General features: G+C 35.0%; 2 protein-coding genes across 3 annotated transcripts; both read left to right on the top strand.

Annotated features, from left to right (window-relative positions):
* Positions 794-6,812, top strand: LOC109228560 (2,3-bisphosphoglycerate-independent phosphoglycerate mutase). Its single transcript, XM_019393690.1, has 10 exons — positions 794-903; positions 1,014-1,195; positions 1,642-1,769; positions 2,392-2,542; positions 2,994-3,197; positions 4,318-4,742; positions 4,998-5,190; positions 5,288-5,383; positions 5,520-5,675; positions 6,338-6,812. Exons 2-10 carry the CDS (start codon positions 1,034-1,036, stop codon positions 6,500-6,502), a joined length of 1,680 nt encoding a protein of 559 aa, XP_019249235.1. The 5' UTR covers positions 794-903; positions 1,014-1,033; the 3' UTR covers positions 6,503-6,812.
* On the top strand, positions 10,084-18,491 carry LOC109228558 (WD repeat-containing protein 26-like). 2 transcript variants are annotated; one of them, XM_019393688.1, is made up of 5 exons: positions 10,084-10,423; positions 12,420-13,210; positions 14,786-14,887; positions 16,741-17,367; positions 18,111-18,491. In XM_019393688.1, the coding sequence occupies exons 2-5, from the start codon at positions 12,536-12,538 to the stop codon at positions 18,324-18,326; spliced, it is 1,620 nt and encodes a 539-aa protein (XP_019249233.1). In that variant the 5' UTR covers positions 10,084-10,423; positions 12,420-12,535; the 3' UTR covers positions 18,327-18,491. The 2 variants fall into 2 exon arrangements, with proteins under 2 accessions (XP_019249233.1, XP_019249232.1); XM_019393687.1 differs by having other exon boundaries at positions 12,316-13,210.

The raw sequence follows: 18,514 nt of genomic DNA, 5'->3' as shown, positions 1-18,514 counted from the left end.
AAATGATAATTAAATAGTAGTTACGAATAATAATTAGATAAACTATAGTGATTTATGAAAATTACTAAGCTGCCTCCTGAAACATCACTTTCTTGCTGGTCAAGCATAACTACTTCGGCACATTTAGCATATACCCTCCCTTTGTTTATTTAAGAAAAAAAAAAAGAAAAAGGAAAAACGTAATAAACATATTTTTTGTATAATAATTTCCTAAAAATAACAGCGTAATTCATCACCATTCACGCCTAACTCTTTTTTCCCCCTTTGACTTAAAACAATTATTCACAATTATTCCATTTTAATAATTGTTTTCTCAAAAACAACGTGAACCATCACTATTAATACGTAGCTTTTTTCTTTTCTTCCGTTTTTATTTTCTTTTCCCTTCTCCACTCAAAATAATATTTTTTCCTTTTACTTGTTTTTGTACTATTGGTGCACCAGTCATGCATCTTTAGATCTTTCTCCTTATCACCAAAACTAAAAAAGACTTTTAACTTATATACACCTGTAAATCATATTACAGGTAATCATGTAAAAAATTTATTTTTAAAAATAAATTAAATTATTATTATAATATGTAAAAGTATGCTATAACAGTATAACATTTTTTTACATCGTCCATAGTTAAACACTTAAATAAAAATCTAAATATTCTTTCAAGATTCTCACGTGTTAGCTCACGTGACATACCTAACTCATCTCACTTTTCTCGAGTTTTCCTTTTTTTTTTTGTTGTGAATTTTCTACAATATTCTTTTTTTATTTGTTCAACAAGTGTAGGCTTCCGATTTTTCAGCTCAGCAATCCAATAAAAACCCCCATCACTCGTTCATTAGTTTCTCCACTACAACACTTTTTGCTCTCTCTTCTCCTCTACTATATCGCCTCATCTGTATTAAGGTAGTTCCTCTTTTACATAAATCTATGTTTATATCTTTTATGTTCTTAGATTTGACCGTACAGATCTGATTGATGTACTAATTTTCTTGTTTTTTTTTTTTTGGGTGAAGAAAATTTTAAGATCTGAGATATGGGAAGTTCAGGAGATGCATGGAAATTGAAAGACCACCCTAAACTTCCAAAGGGAAAGACAGTAGCTGTGATTGTTTTGGATGGTTGGGGTGAGGCTAAACCTAATGAGTTTAATGCTATCCATGTTGCTGAAACTCCTGTTATGGACTCTCTCAAAAATGTAAGATTTTATTTTTTGGGTTAAATTGTAACTTATGGATTTATTATTTGTTTTTTTTATCTGGGTTTTTCCTAAAAATCTTTTATATGGTGTTCCTAGAAAAGCTCATGTAAATGCTTTTTTTAATTTCTTTGTTTAAAGATTGTTGCTTTATGGATTTATGATTTGTTTTCTTTGTCTGGGTTTTTGCTAAAAAATTATTTTATAGGGTGCTTCTAAATAATGGAGATTGATTAAGCTCATTGAACTGATTTATTTGAATTTCTTTGGTTAAAGATTGTTGCTTTATGGATTTAAGATTTGTTTTATTCATCTGGGTGTTTGCTAAATTTTGTTTCATACATGCTCTGAAAAATGGAGACCGATTAAGCTGTTTTATTCTTTGTTGTTTTATGAATTTATGATTTGTTTTATTTATCTGGGTGTTTGATAAAATCTTTTTATAGGGTGCTCCTGAAAAATGGAGATTGATTAAGGCACATGGTAATGCTGTGGGGCTTCCCACAGAGGATGACATGGGCAACAGTGAGGTTGGTCACAATGCTCTTGGTGCTGGAAGGATCTTTGCTCAAGGGTGAGCTCTTTGCTTCTCTTTTTAACCCATATACATATGAAAGACAATTCCTTTACATGTTATTCTTTTGTTGTCTTTTGAAAACATGTTTTTGCTGGACTATTCAGACATCTTGTAGGTTGTTTAAATTTTTGTTTTTTGTTGGGGATTCTTATCTGTTTAATTCAGTTTGAGATTGGTTGTTTATAGTTAATGTTATATGATTCATGCAACAAAGTTGTGATGTCCTTACTTTCAACCAATATGTTAGGGAAAAAAAATCGTTACTTTAGAACTGAGTGGAGTTTAGTCCAAAACACTCAGTCTCAACTAATCAAACAAAAGAGAAAGAAAATAAACAGAAATAGGAAGCAAACACCAATCTGTGGATTAATTGTTTTCTCTCCTTTATTGGCTCCGCCGTTGCTGTACCTCCGTACACGGCTCCACATCGCAGAACAAGCGGTTTTGTTTTTGAGCCTATTTCTAGCACCATTCGTGATTAAGGACTTGGTCATACTTGCCTGATTCCATATGATTTTATGCAATCACTGGGCTAGGGTAGCTATTCTTACGTTGGTATTTTTTCTTTTAAAAAAAAAAGGTAGTTGCTTATTATTGTCTCTGATGTATTTCTTTGTAGTGCAAAGCTTGTTGATCTGGCCCTTGCCTCTGGTAAAATATATGAGGGAGAAGGTTTCAAGTACGTTAAAGAATGTTTTGAAAAAGGAACTTTGCACCTCATTGGACTCTTGAGTGATGGAGGTGTCCACTCCAGGCTTGATCAAGTGCAGGTATGCATGTCAGTTTTTTAAACAATACAGTGATGATTGATTTACGTTTTCCAGATACCTATTGGTTTCCACTCACTTCAAAGTCAATAACAATCACTCACTCCGTCCACTCTATGTGAACCTTCTCGGAGTACGAGGGTCAAACAGACTAAATTTTGGTGTGAATTCGAGCATAGAATTCTCAATTTTTTAAAAATAATATGTTACCTTCTCAATTTTTTTTTTGAAATAATATGTATAGAAACTGTACAAAAAGTAATAATTCGTAATTAAATATTTAAAAGTATTTTCAACTGACGTGGTCAAATGAATGTTGTTCGACTCCCCAAATAGCAATAGTGTCACATAAAGTGGAATAAAGGGAGTACGTTTTTTTCCTTAAGTCGGTATATTAATTGAATTTTCTAGTGCCAAAAGAGGTTGCTACATGTAATCTTGATTTTTGTTGCAGTTGTTGCTGAAAGGTGCTGCTGAGCATGGTGCCAAAAGAATTCGCGTCCATGCCCTCACTGATGGGCGTGATGTTCTAGATGGTTCTAGTGTGGGTTTCATGGAGGATCTTGAGAATTCTCTTGCACAATTACGTGAAAAAGGTATTGATGCCCAGGTTGCATCTGGCGGAGGTCGTATGTATGTTACCATGGATCGATATGAGGTAAATTTGTGGCTTTTAATATTGGTCAAAGCTTCTGATGTCCTGCGTAAAGCTAGAAGCACCCTTCATCAGAGTTCATCTCAATAATCTGTTAAAGAGACTTTTAGTCAACACTGGCTTGATAGAATTTCATTTAATTTTATTTCTTCAACTTGTCTAGGTATATGATTGGTGTTGAATAATATAATCAGATAAAATTTATTGTTGTTGCTCAGTGCTACTGCTTCCTTAACTGTCTTCTGTCTTAATTTCCTTGTTCAAGAAGCAAATCCGTTTCATTGCTCTCCAGTCTTAGTTTTAACTGTATATTGTTGTACCAACTCTTTTTGACATCAACATTTAATGTCTGTAGCTGTCTCATAAATAAAATGAGATGGGACCTAACTCAACTCCAAAAGCTAGTTCACGAGGTGAAGACTTTGTTCAAGACCATATAAAGAAACTAGAACCCATTCCTTCAACTAATGTGGGATATTCAAACACCTGTACGCCCAGAACTAAACAACTACAGCGTGGATAACATAACATAGAGGCTCAACATTGGATAACCAAACAATAGGGATAGATCTGGCTATACCATGTAATGAATGAAGAGATGAAGAGATTTTGATAATTCTGAGCTTGAATATTCCTTCGAGCTATGGGGCTCAAAAGGTGTAGAGGAATGTGCTAAGCTAGGATAGAATCAGAATTTACATCATAGAATCCTCTAGTATACTAACAATCTCACTCCCTAATTGGTCCTAACTGTATATACAATATTCTCCTCAATTATAGTTTATTTACCTTATAGTATTCCTAACAGACACCAATAACACATCGCTGCTTATCAAAAAAGGGAAAAAAAAAGAGTTTCAAAATACAATACTTTTCGGGTACTACCATACTACATTGACATTGACGTGTTCTGTTGTTTGTGATATAAACAGTTCTTCTGAACCTTCTAGAGTACTTTTTCCTTCGGTTGCTTTTCTCTGCTGTTCTGAGCAGGCCGATTTGATCAAGTTGACTTGATCAACTGTCATTAGTTGTCATACCAATTTCTATGCTTTAAACAAACTTTCTGGGATTTCATTCTTCGTATCCTATTGTTACTTATCATTTATTCGTTTAATGCCAGAATGACTGGGATGTCGTAAAAAGAGGTTGGGATGCTCAAGTTCTTGGTGAGGCTCCACACAAGTTCAAGGATCCCGTTGAAGCAGTTAAAAAGTTGAGGCAGGAACCCAACGCCAACGACCAGTACTTAGCCCCTTTTGTTATTGTTGACGATAATGGAAAGCCCGTTGGGCCTATTTTAGACGGTGATGCTGTTGTGACTTTCAACTTCAGAGCAGATCGTATGGTCATGCTTGCAAAGGCCCTTGAATACGAGAACTTTGATAAATTTGATCGTGTACGAGTCCCTAAAATCCGTTATGCTGGTATGCTCCAATATGATGGTGAGTTGCAGCTTCCAAGCCACTACCTCGTTTCTCCTCCAGAAATTGACAGGACATCTGGGGAGTATTTAGTGCGCAATGGTGTTCGGACTTTTGCTTGCAGGTAAGTTGATGTGATATCTTATTATTTGTTCATGTCTGATTTTCGTATAGGCTGCTGCTATTTTTATTAACATAAACCTGGAAGTAAAACAACCTTTAGTGTTCGAAAAAAGGAATTAGAGATACAATTAAGAGTTTATTCGATAGATTGATATGCCATTTACATAATAAAATATTCCACATGAAGAAACATCTATACTAGAGTTTATAATTATTTTTGAGCTAGTATTAACAACTCTTACTCTTGTTTAAACAGCGAGACTGTTAAATTTGGTCATGTCACCTTCTTTTGGAATGGAAATCGCTCCGGGTATTTTAACGAGAAATTGGAAGAGTACGTGGAAATTCCAAGTGACAGTGGAATTACATTTAACGTTAAGCCAAAAATGAAGGCGCTGGAGATTGCTGAAAGGACTAGAGATGCCATCCTTAGCGGGAAATTTGACCAGGTAATATATGGAGTTGCTTTATCAGTGTTCATGTTTTCAAACAAGACTTTCTTTTTTTAAAATAGCAAGCTTACCGTGGTTTCAAATTATTTATTAGGTACGTGTGAACCTACCTAATGGTGATATGGTGGGGCATACTGGTGATATCAAAGCAACAATTGAAGCTTGCAAGTCTGCTGATGAGGCTGTCAAGGTAATGATGCTTCTTTGGATTCAATTGTTCCGAGTGTCATAAGATTTTTCTCTTACCTTTTTGTGATATCTTTAATGTTTTGCGATGATAGCTGTCATTGTACATCAGTAATGGTTGTGACTTATCTTTCTTGCAGATGATCCTTGATGCTATTGAACAAGTTGGTGGAATATATCTAGTTACTGCCGACCATGGAAATGCTGAAGATATGGTTAAGAGAAATAAGAAGGGAGAGCCAGCTCTTGACAAGAACGGGAATATTCAGATACTCACTTCTCACACTTGTGAACCTGTAAGTAATTCATTCATTTTTTTTTTTTTGCAATGAGAACCTAAATTTGTATCTGTTTTTTCTTTTTTCGCGTGGCGATCTGAGATATAGAAAACTGGAACAGCATGCATTATTCTAATACTTCCAGCAGTTCCTTACCCTAACATCAGATCCAGCTGTTTTAGAAGAATATTATTAGCGAGAAAGGAGACATTGATTAGTACAGAGAGGCGGAGGCGGAGCCAGAATTTCAACTTTATGAGTTCGGGAATTTAGAACGATGACTTTGAGTGCTAATATCTGGGTTCTGAATTTAATATTTCTACATATTTAATGAATATTTTAACGCAAATATATTGTTTGAGCAAAATTTACTGGGTTTGGCTGAACTCGTTGCCGGGCTTCTAGCTCCGCCCCAGTAGGGAGGAGGGTAAGGGGGACCTCCTGATTAGTAAATCTCAGGATTGTGTTTATTTATGAGGACAACATCAAATACTTATCTTTGTCATCTTTCCAGAGATTTTGTAATATGAAAATCTATTGAAACATATACTAAGAGTTATTGAAAACAGTGGTTAGAAATTCGGAAGAAAGGTTTAACTTAGCAACTGCATCATTGCATGTGTGCTCTCCTATTGTTGGTTTGGTTCGTGGGATCGATAATTCTTTTTTTCTCCTTATAGGTTCCTATTGCAATTGGTGGACCTGGACTGGCACCCGGTGTGAGATTCCGCCAAGATCTCCCTACTGGTGGGCTTGCTAACGTTGCTGCAACCTTTATGAATCTGCATGGCTACGAGGCACCAAGTGATTACGAGCCAAGCTTGATTGAGGTTGTTGACAACTAGATATCTCAGAGAATTTAGGGGGGTTGAAATTTTGGCGCAAGTTGAAAGTGATAATGACTACTACATTCTATACACTTTCCAGTTTATTTGAATAAGACATTTTTTGAGCTTATATTAATAGAAGTTGACATTCTACCACATGGCCTTTGTTAAGCTATGGTGGAAGAATGCAGTATACTTTTCATGTTAAACCCTGTAATCTTTCAATGCATCAAGTCATATCATGAGATTAAGTTTTCATTTGGTGGAAAAAATTCTTAATCCTTTACTATATGTAGCAAGAAATGCATAATCTGTTTGATGCTCCTTATTTTCTTCTTCTTTTTACCTTGTATTTTTCCGTGTGTAGTTGATATAAATTCGATAAATTTCTGTATCTTGGTCCTGTAACAATAAAGGCCAGTTCCTCTCGTAATATACTTTATATTCTCAACCAGTTTATCCTTTATAATTAATCAACGAAATATTTAGGGATAGAACTTAATTTTCACAAACTGGGGTCTGGAAGGGTAGTATATACGCATATCTTACCCCTACGTTGAGAAGATATATAGACTGTTTTCGGTACACTCTCAACTCAAGAAAGATGAAAAAGAAAGTTGTAGCAACAACCAATAATATTAGCACTCCAATAAGAAAACTGAAACAAAAGAAAAATAAAAAGTAGTAGAAAACCATGACTAAGAAAATACAACACTAACACTAATACTAATGTCCTTAGACCCGTCAACGTCAACTTCTCATACCTCATTATTGGGGCATTGCTGCCTCTCCTCTTTGTAAAAATAGAACGGGCTAACTAATTTTTGGATTGGTCATTGAAAAATAGTAGGCGTTTGCAAAGTCATTTAAAAATAACCACTATTTTGCTGCAACACGGAAAGTTCCAGCATAATATACTGGAGATTGGTGCACATGTGTATAACACACGGAAAGTTCCAGCATAATATACTGGAGATTGGAGCACCTGTGTATGAACTTCCAACATATTATGCTAGACCAGTATATTATACTGAAACTCCAGTATATTATGCTGGAATATTTTTCGGATTTTGAACAATGTTTTCGTTCAGATTTATTTTTACACGAAAAATGGCTAAATTTCGATTGCTTTTGAAACTGTGGCTATTTTCCAATTACCACTTATAAATCTGGTTATTTTTGAATTTCACCCCTCCTCTTTACGTACCGAAACCATCTAAGTCCGCTTCTTGCATCTTATCCTCCACAGAAACCACAATCACATTGTCACAAATTCCTAATCTTATCTATTCTGGTCTCTGTTTTAAAAGGCAGAATTGGGACTCGCCCCGGGGCGGAGCACTCGTAAAACGCCCCTGGACTTATGTGTGGGGCTTAGTTCCGTGAGACTTACGCTTCGGCCACCGGGGCTTACGCCCCGGACACGCCCAACGCCCAGGGTACTAGGCTCGCCTAATAGAACTTTATGCAATTGTATGTAACTAACCTTGTAAATCCTCAAATTTTCTTAACAAATCGTTGACTATTCAAAATTACGTATTTCTTAATCATAAATCATTTAGTTGAGAGTATTTTATGTCATAACTAAAATAAAAATTATAGCCTGTTATCCGCTAAGACTGCTATGATAGTAAATTTTAAATAAATCTTTCATTTCAAAAGTATTTACTTATTAGCTTTTGTTATGTCTTTACTATACAATAGTCCATAAATTTTTTTTATAATTATTTTTCTAAATATTATTTTTTTCACGTTTATGAGATACAATACTTATTAATTTAATATCTCAGTATTAGCTAGTAGCTATTTACAAATAATTAGTTATCATGATATTGTATGGTGAATTATGCGTCAGTTTATTAACTTATTGAAACTTAAAAATAGATGATGCTAGAGAATCATATTTAAATTGTGAATTATGTTTTTATATAAATTCTCTTTCGGATAGAAAGCATATTAAATAAAAGTAGTATTTTAAGTAAAATATCAAATGTATCGTATTGTATTGTATTTTATTATATTATTTTGATAAACGGACTACAACGTTTGGATAGATTGTATTATTTGTCGTTGTTTCATGTTGTCATGCACCGATAATATGAAGAATAAACTTGCATATTATGTGATAGAATTATTATATAAAAAAGTAGGATAAAATATAAAATATGATTATTTAATATTAAGGAAGGGCAAGATGAGAGAGGAAAGAATGTAACGATGCGACCACATCAAATTGGTCGTTACATAAAGTGATATTTTTTGTCATTATGTAACGATGAATTTAACGATACGATACAATAAAAGTTAAGTAACAAGCAAAATAAATATTGTATTTAAAGTAACAGTACGATACAATACAATAGCCAATAGGTAAACAACCATCCAAACAAGCTGTTAGTAAGTGACTATCACATGATTATATGTTGCTTTCTTTGAGCTGAGGTTCTATCGGAAACGACCTCTCTATTTTCACAAGGCATGAATAAGATCCACGTACGCATTATCCTTCTCCTACCTATTTATGCGATTATACTAGATATGTTGTTGTTGCCTTTGTTTTAAGTTCTACAAAAACATGTTTTTGCAGTTAAAATAGATGATAGCATATAAATCCTCTGTAAATTTGAATTCATCAATTAGGAGAGTTTGCATGAGTTTAAATTTTATGCATGTAAATAATCATATCATTTAATAGTTAATTACACGTAATTCTATTTAATAATATTGATCGATAACTTAGAATAAATAATAAGTAGCTTATTATAACATAGAGTCATTGAGTAGGGGTGCTTATCAGATTGATCGGGCGGATAATTATGCTTAACGGTTCAACTTAACGGTTATCGGATTATAAATATAGTACTCCGCTAGCCATCCAATAAGACAGCGGGCAGATTGGTATCATATTAACAATTATCGGGCGGTTATCGGCTAAACCAAATAGAAAGTTTTTGAACAATAATTCAATCAATACCAAACAATTTCAAATCAATACCAAAATTTTTATACCATCTAAGATCTAACCAAACGGTATTTTTTAATTGAAGAGTCTTCAAGACTACTCATACCGTTATACATCTATTAACCAAAATTTTAATACCATCAAGACTTCTCATACAAACATACACGTATTAATTATTGAGATTTTAATTTTTCGACTTCTCAGTTCTCAGTTCAAGAGAGAGACGAGACTGACGACTTCTCTGCCTCTAATGGCGGCAGACAGTAGAGAATTAGAAAATACTAGAAATTAGGGATTTAGCCATTTAGAGTTTCAATAGTACTTTATACACATAGGGGTACAAGTGTAAATATAATTTTTTTTAACGGGTCAGTGGTTTACCCGATAAGAAAATTAAGTAATCTGCCTTCAAACCATTAAACCGTTAATTATAAAATCTCAATCCGTTCACTATCAATTACTCCGATAATCCAATACTATGCCAATAAGTCATCAGTTCGATTCGGTTAATGGTTCTAGTTCTGATTTTGAACCGCCCTAGAGCCATGGAGAGAGGTGGTCCCCTAAAACCGCGCAAAAAATAATACCCTCACAAAGGGACCCTTAATAATATAAGTAAAAAGTAAAATAAAAATGCCAAACTACACTTTTCTCCATTTCTCTTTTCATACAATCTTGCCCCTAAAAACTCCATTAACAAATACCCAATTCTCTCTCTCTCTCTCTCTCTCTCTCTCTCTCTTACCACATTCTAACTTCCAACCCAACAATCAAATCATTTACCCTTCTTTAGCTCCTCTTTTGTTTCCCAATCAACTGCTTTTTTACCCACCTAAATCTACTACTCTTTCTTAGCTTGCCGACAACTTAAGGATACAATTTGCTCAATCAGTTTCTGTATCCATTTTGATCTGAATCTTCAAATTACTTTCTGGATAATTGCAGATTTTGCCCCAATCGCACTTCTTTATTTTCTGGTAATCTTTACTTTTCTTGTACGGAAATGCTTTTTGGTTTTCGTTCTTGATTTTGTTTGTTAGTGGATTATCTATAATCTGATTTCTGCGAGTTGGTTTTTGGGTGATTGTTTGTAGTATGCTTATTTTTACTAAAAAAAGATTATGGTTTGCATAAGTTAAGTTAGACTTCAGATGTATTTTGAGTTGAATTAGCTTTTGCAAGAAGTTTACTTTTATCGATTAGGACATTTACTATTTTACCTGCTTTACCTTAGTGACAGATTCTATAAAGTAGTGCCATTGTTGTTTTTGTAGTGTTGTAATGCACTAACTCTTTGTTTGTTATTGGATGACTTTGAATTCCCATTGAATCTTTTCATCAAGATGCGTAGTTTGTGCTGTTGATGGAGTTGACTGGTTTAGATGTACTGTAAATGCAATTGCATATTGGAGTTCAATTGTCCATAATTAGTTCATTGTTGATCATAGATACTAGGTTTAAAAGGCTTAAGATTCATTACTACCTTGTGCATATATGTGTGTCCGTTGCTATCACTCTTGATCAAAACAGGTTTGAGGGGTTAGGTGGGCGCGCTTATATATTGCTTAGGAGAGGAATTAACTTTTTTGGCAAGATCTGATATAACAGGTCAAAGAATCTTGTAGAGAAATAGGGTAGACCTTGTTTGTCGTTTTGAGAGAATGATTACCTTGTGTAGCCAGCTCTTGAAAATATTTGCAACGAATGAGTGAGAGATTGTGTTGATAACTCCAGTTCATTGTGGCTCAATTTATGGCCTCAAGGCATCCTTGCATATGATTAGGAGGACTAGACTTTTCCCGTTAGTGGCTAAGCTATTCTGGATAGAGTTATCAAGTCAGTAGTTGTAACGTATGTAGGATGTGTTTTCTTTTCTATTGAATTTGAACATCCAAGGGCAAACATCGAGAGGCAAATTTATTTATTCATTTTACAGTAACTACCTAGCTTGAGTGTTGATTAATGGAGGACTTGTGTGTTACCATGCTCACTGGTAAAAACATCTGTACTTTCTGTAATCTCCTTCTGGTGTTGCATCAGTTTTCATAATTTGGTATCTGTTTGATCTAGAGGCTAGTATTCAGAAGATTGAGTAGGTTATGCAAATAAAATGGTAGCAAATCCTTTGTTTATGTTAATGTGGACTTCCTGGGAGCAATACTCTGGCAGGTTGTTCAGTGGTTGGATATTAGTAGTCCTTCTTTCTGGATCTCTATTTTAGGCCGTATGTTTGTTAAGTTATTATTTCAGGCTGGCCCTCCCTCCTCTCTCGAATTGTTCTTAAAAAGAAAATTTTATGCACTGTGCCTTGTATATGGATCCAAATCTCTAGTACCGGAGGAGCCATCTGTTTATTGAGTTTTCAAGTTAAGCAGGAAAGAAACAAAAAAAAGGAAAGGCAGAAGCAATTACTGGTATCTGGCATCACGTCCTATATTACTAGTTGCACTTGTGATGGCATTTTATCTTGTAATTCTCTTTAATTCTAAGTTGTCTGTTTAAGGTGTTAATAGGGGATGGTTAAGAGCTCTTGACTGTTTGAAACTGGCAGTACTGTTTGTTGAGAATCTCTCCAAACAATTTTCTTTCATATAACTTATTGGGCACGTATGTGTGTTATAGATATCAACCGATGCTTTTGCTTAATGCTGCGCAATCTTCATCAATAAAATGATTTCGTACTTGTAAAAAACATTAGCCTATACTCTTTAATTGCAGATTTTTTCTTTCACCTCTGTGTTTTGCACTTTTGCGTGCTGTCTCATTACTATCGTTTTCTTTTTCTAATCTTTGATCATTCAAAGTTGCTCCCTTTTTTCTGTTTCTATTTAATTAATTTTATGTTATTTCCTTTTCTGGTGTTACATAGGAGTCTCTTTCGTTAATTGAAGGATTTAGGCATACAATTTCAACTTTTCAGTTTTTTCTTCCCCCTGTTATTATATATGGGCTGAGGTGTTTGTTTCATGGGAGGTGGGGAGGATGAGGAACCGCCATTAAAACGTGTGAAGTTATCCTCTGGACAATTGGTAGATATTTCGGACGGGACATTTGTTAGAGATCGTGCAAGTTGTTCATTGGGTGACTCAATGGCTCGGCCCCTGGATCTTCAAGGGGATGATGAGGTTGTTGGTACAAAAGGGGTTGTCAAGAAAGTTGAATTTGTTCGGATCATAACTGAGGCATTGTATTCTCTTGGTTATAATAAGGCTGGGGCCCATCTTGAGGAAGAGTCAGGGATACCCTTGCACTCTTCTGACATTAATTTGTTTATGCAGCAAATTCGTGATGGTAAATGGGATGAAAGTTTAACCACATTGAAAAAAATTGGTCTGGTGGATGAAAAAATTATAAAGTTGGCATCGTTTGTGATATTGGAGCAGAAGTTTTTTGAACTGCTGGACAAAGAAAAAGTCTTGGATGCCCTGAAGACACTGAGGACCGAGATTTCACCTCTTTCCATAGAAAATAATAGGGTCCATCAGCTTTCCTCCTTCATTATATCACCTTCTCAGCAGGTTCTTTCTGGGGTATCAGGTCAAGGTATAGTGAGAGTAAAGTCACGTACAAAGCTTTTAGAGGAATTGCAAAGTTTGCTTCCCCCGACAGTTATGATTCCAGAAAAGAGATTGGTACATCTTGTTCAACAGGCTCTTGACTTGCAACTAGATGCTTGTAGATTTCACAATTCTGTAGTAGGTGAAATGTCACTGCTCACTGATCATAAGTGCGGAAGAGATCATATTCCATCTCAAACTGTGCAGGTTAGATCTCATCAATATTTGGGTGTTTTTTTGTGCTACAAGCTTTTGCATTCCGCTGATTGTAAGACATGTTCAATGCATCTCGCAATCACACACTAGTTTGTCCTATCTTTATCTGAGAATATAAATGGTGGTTAATGAATATGATGGCAAGTGTTATTCAAGTTTATTCCTTTGCATTCTGAATCATTGTGGTTAAAACCCTTGCTACTGCTATTTTATATCACTGTTTGAATTACATATGATGGTGTTCTGTTGAAAAGCATTCACTGAATTCATGCTTGCTTCTTTTAACTTTTTTGTGGTTGAAGGTTTTGCCTTTTTTGCATATGCTCTTTCAAAAGGCTTGTTTTAATAAGCATGGACGGGATGTTTCTTAGATTGTTAAATTTCTGTAAGACATGTCGGGGAGCAATTAAATTGTTGCATCAAGTTTTAAAATAATATAAGTCTTTTATCTTTTTCGTATAAAAGGCAGCCCCGTGCATTAAGCTCCTCCTAGGAGTCTGAGGAAGGGCCAGACCACATGACAATCTTATCTTGATTTTTGCAAGATATTGTTTTCACGGGTTTTATCCACTGAACTTCTGCTCGCACGGCAGCAACTCTTACCATTACGCTTCCTTCAAAAAAGAACTTCCATTAATAATGTAACAAGTTAATATCCACACACAAAACGAAACCATTTAAACTGCTTCAGCGTATCTATAGTTCTATACACTAAAGTACATTTACAAACTATCTAGAAGCTAATGTAATCCTTCGTTCACCAAATAGCAAAGGAAGAACAGTGATTCGACTCCAGTTTTCAGTGCTGCTGATCTCCAAAATATCGGTTCGTTTTCAGTAGTCATCTACCATGAAACTCTAACTAAAAGCATATTCGTTCGTGCCCCTGTTTGTTCAGCAAATTAATATGAATAGTTCAGTCGTATCATAGCGAGCTTAATAGTGAATGCGGTTTCTTTCTTCGGTGCTGCAGTTAACGGTAAGCACTATTGGTTTCTGGGAGCTTTGTGCTTTCCTGGTCTTTAATGAGCTTGTTTCCACCATTTATGAGGCTTTTGTCACAAACTCACAATGATTTGAATCATTTGATGGATAGTTGCCAAACTTTTAAATCATGAAATTTAGCTCCCTTTCCTTTGTCGCTGTATGTTCAATGTGTAAACAAGTAAGTGCTTTTTATTCTCTAGTTTTTGGCTTTGTTTGGGATGAAGGCGTAGCTAGTGTTGTTCATCTTGTTTATACTATTTGCTAGTTGACCTAGTTGGGGTGTTTAACCAGAAGATGTGGTTGGATCCACTGTGAGTGAACGCAGAAAGTATGTGCCTTTGTTTTGGGAGGGTGGGGGATGGGGGGTTGTAAAAGTGCGAAATGTAAATGTGCGTGAGAATTTTGAGCTTCACTGGCTTTCCACTTGATATTTTTACCAGCTTTACATGTGTCAACTAGCTGTTTTTGTGTTCTCTGTCATTTTAGAACAATCGTTGGTACTGGAGTTTGATTTTTGAAGATCAAATTTGTTAGACACCTTAAGCTCTAATTGTTTCTTTGTTGCTTCTACTGCACCAGATTTTACAAGAACACAGTGATGAAGTCTGGTTCTTGCAGTTTTCCCATAATGGAAATTACTTAGCCTCGTCATCTGCTGATTGTTCGGTCATTATATGGGAGGTATGTTTAAATCCTCTTGATATTGTTGTCATAACAATTGTTGTTTTTTCAATTTAGATCAATTTTCACTTTGCTTTTTGTTGGATTTCTTTTCTCCACTTTGTGCATCTTATGTTGCAGTTCCTTTCGTATGGTCTTTTACTTCTGCCTTAAAGAATTAATATCCGGAGATGATGCCATTCTTGTATGCTTCAGAGTCTCATGGCATGCCACGTATGGGTCCTCAAACAAACAATTTACGTGGTTTCCCCAACCTCATATAGTAATACAACCAAAAGTTATTCATTTTGATTAAAATGGTGACCTACCTTGCCCCTTGGGGTTTTATATAAAGCAAAAGTTTGTGAATTAATGTATTACTCCCTCTGTTCCATTTTATGTGACACTGTTTCTTTTTTTAGTCTGTTAAAAAAAGAATGTCATGGCTTGTATTTTTGGGTCCACATGAATTGCAGTGAAGCCTATGTAGGCTGAGGTGTTAGTTGTCCAAAATTTATTTATTTAATGTCTCTTTTACTTGTCCATAATAAATTAAAAAGCAAAAAGCAAAAATCAGTTGCAAGCTGATTTTATATATAGACTGAGGAGTTAGTTTCATGGGGCTTGGGCTCTATGTAAAATATTTAGCCTCATAGATTGTCCATTATCACTGATTAGAATAGTGCAAGCTATTTCATGGTTCAAGTTAGACAATTATTGTAATAGATGTCTCATCCAGAACTGAATAAGGAATGCTAAAATATATTTTTCTGCCTGCAATAATATATTGATTTAGTTATTCATTATTATTCCATTGTTAAGAACAAAGTTATTATATTGGAATGGCTAAAGGTGAATATGTTGCCAAATAGTTATGGATGGCATGTTAAAACATTGATGTGCATGTCTATGTTAAATGTTGATGTGCATGTCTATGAATATTAGTTGAATACAACATCAATTTAAAGTATATTTTGGCTTTAGTTCCATTATAATTACTCCTTTCCTTCCAATTTATATGACACACTTCCCATTTGGCATGTTCCACTATTCTATTTTAAACAACTTTTAAGAATTTAAATTCACTAAAGTATTCACACTTTAACTTTGATGTGATGTTTGTTGTCTTTTCAATACTACTTTAATATACTCTTCCATCATCGCTAATGTATTGTATAAGTCAAAATAACATCTTTAAACTCTGTGGCCAATCAAACACCCTGACATAAAATGAGACGGAGGGAATAGTGTTTCATATCATGATTGATCCTTCCTTTTTAAGTTTCAAGAGAAATAAACACATGGAAGAGTTCCATGTACTTTTGAAAAAATGAAAGCTGAAGGCCAATATTACTTCACTATAAGGAGGAATTTTGAACAAACTGCCTAGAAAAGAAATGTTAAGGGTGTTCTAGATGCGATGATGTGCTTTATTCAGCTAGCTTTGTAAGTTGGAAATCAGAGTTTTATATTGTATTTACTCCTTAAATAATGGCTGGTACTTGTACTGCTTCTGTTTGCTTATCAACAGGATTAATATAGAACATATTGGGTTCATGTCCTCTTCTTTTTGATGCTTGATTATATTTTTGAGAGCTGTGATATGCAAGGTTCTTTCTCCTCCAAACTTTAAGATGCTAATATCAGGTGCATTTCATTTTGGTAAAAGTTAAATAGTAAAAGTTGGTGTTTAAAGGTTAAATAGAAAATATGTTACCTTTTTCAAAAAGAAAAGGTTAAATAGAAAAAAATGGTCTTTATGTGGGAGGGAGTGGTGGGTATGAAAGAAAAGAGAGCTGTTGATCATGAAGATTTGAACTAATCAGACAGTTGATAGCATTTAAGTTCATCCCTTAATTTTCTGCTCTTTATAGGTCAAATTGGACGGTGTCTTCTTAAGGCACCTATTTTCTGGTCATCAAAAACCTGTCTCCTATATATCATGGAGTCCTGACGACCATCAGATTCTCACTTGTGGTGTAGAAGAAGTTGTCAGACAGTGGGATGTCGAGTCCGGTGAATGTATACGCATTTATGAGAAAAATGGACTTGGTTTGATCTCATGCGGATGGGCTCCTGATGGCAAGAGGATATTCTGTGGTGTAACTGACAAAAGCATTAGCATGTGGGATTTGGAAGGGAAAGAGCTGGAATGTTGGAAAGGCAACAGGACTATTAGAATATCGGACTTGGGAATAACAAGTGATGGGAAGCATGTTGTCTCTGTTTGTAAAGAAAATACGATAGTATTATTTGAATGGGAATCAAGAACAGAGAAAGTAATTCAAGAGGATCAAGCAATAACCTCGTTTGTATTGTCCACGGACAATAAGTATGTATTGGTTAGTCTTTGGAACCAAGAAATTCATCTTTGGGATGTACAGGGAACTGTAAAACTCATAACCAAATATAAGGGGCATAAACGTTCTCGTTTTGTTGTGAGGTCTTGCTTTGGAGGACTAGATCAAGCTTTCGTTGCCAGTGGAAGCGAGGACTCACAGGTACTTCTTCTCTTATTGATCTAGAAGCACACTGCCTTTTTATGTTGCAGAACTTTTTGTTGTCGTTGGAGGTTTGCGTTGTATGCATATTAGCACATGAATAAATTGACAATTCTATTCCTCAAATCAGGTTTGCATATTGCAGATGGTCTGTCTTTTGACCATAAAAAGCTTCTTTCGTTTATTCATTCATACACCATGTTTTCCAGCATAAAAAAGTCCTGTGAACAAGTTATGATTTTTTAGAATATAATCATTTCATGTTTATGCTTCATATATGCAAGCAACATCATTATTTGTCTTGCATTTTCTAGGATTCTTGTAAAATGATGCCCTAAAGAGTTAATTCTGTTGTATTCCTGTTGTTTGAGTATTTCAAAATTGCCTTTGGCAATCTGCTTAATTTTCTTTTTGAGTTTCTTCTATCATGAGTAAAGTGTATTTTCCTATTTGGACCCACATCCTGCCTTTGTAATAACCACTGCTCTCAATAATCATGGTTTTCAAATGCTCTCTTCTTTCCATGTCATTGAGTGTCTCGTTATTGCAAAATTTCCAGTTTTTCAGAGTTTTTCGGACCATTTATATATCCTTGCCCACGTTATCTTTATTATCTGTAGACAGTTGGATTCGGACCTTGTATTCTCTATAGAGAGACTTTGATCTTAGTCTATACCATAAACTTAGTGTTAGTCTTATATCCTTGAGAGAGACTTTGATCTTGGTCTATACATTACTTTCAGGTTTATATATGGCATAGAGGCTCGGGTGAACTTGTTGGGACATTGGCGGGACATTCTGGGACAGTGAATTGTGTTAGCTGGAATCCAACAAATCCTCATATGCTGGCATCGGCAAGTGATGATCGTAGTATCCGTATATGGGGCTTGAATCGAGTAAATATGAATCAGCATGGCACTGTTACTAATGGCGCGAACTGCTGCAATGGGCGAAGCTGAAGCCAGATACAAAAGGACAGTGTGTAATGTTTACAAGATTGATCTCTTACCCCTGTTCACTGTTCTCTGTATATTCATTACGTTCATGTCAAAGCAAACATTTATGACAAACAAGAATGTGAAAATTGCATTCAGTCCATCAATAATTCATGTACTTTCTCCATATCTCTGTTCTCAGTGATTGCTTT

The sequence above is a fragment of the Nicotiana attenuata genome, chromosome 7 (assembly GCF_001879085.1).
Source record: "Nicotiana attenuata strain UT chromosome 7, NIATTr2, whole genome shotgun sequence".
NCBI classification, from domain to species: Eukaryota; Viridiplantae; Streptophyta; class Magnoliopsida; order Solanales; family Solanaceae; genus Nicotiana; species Nicotiana attenuata.
Note: the sequence above shows the minus strand (reverse complement) of the source record. Positions and strands in the feature narration are given on the sequence as shown.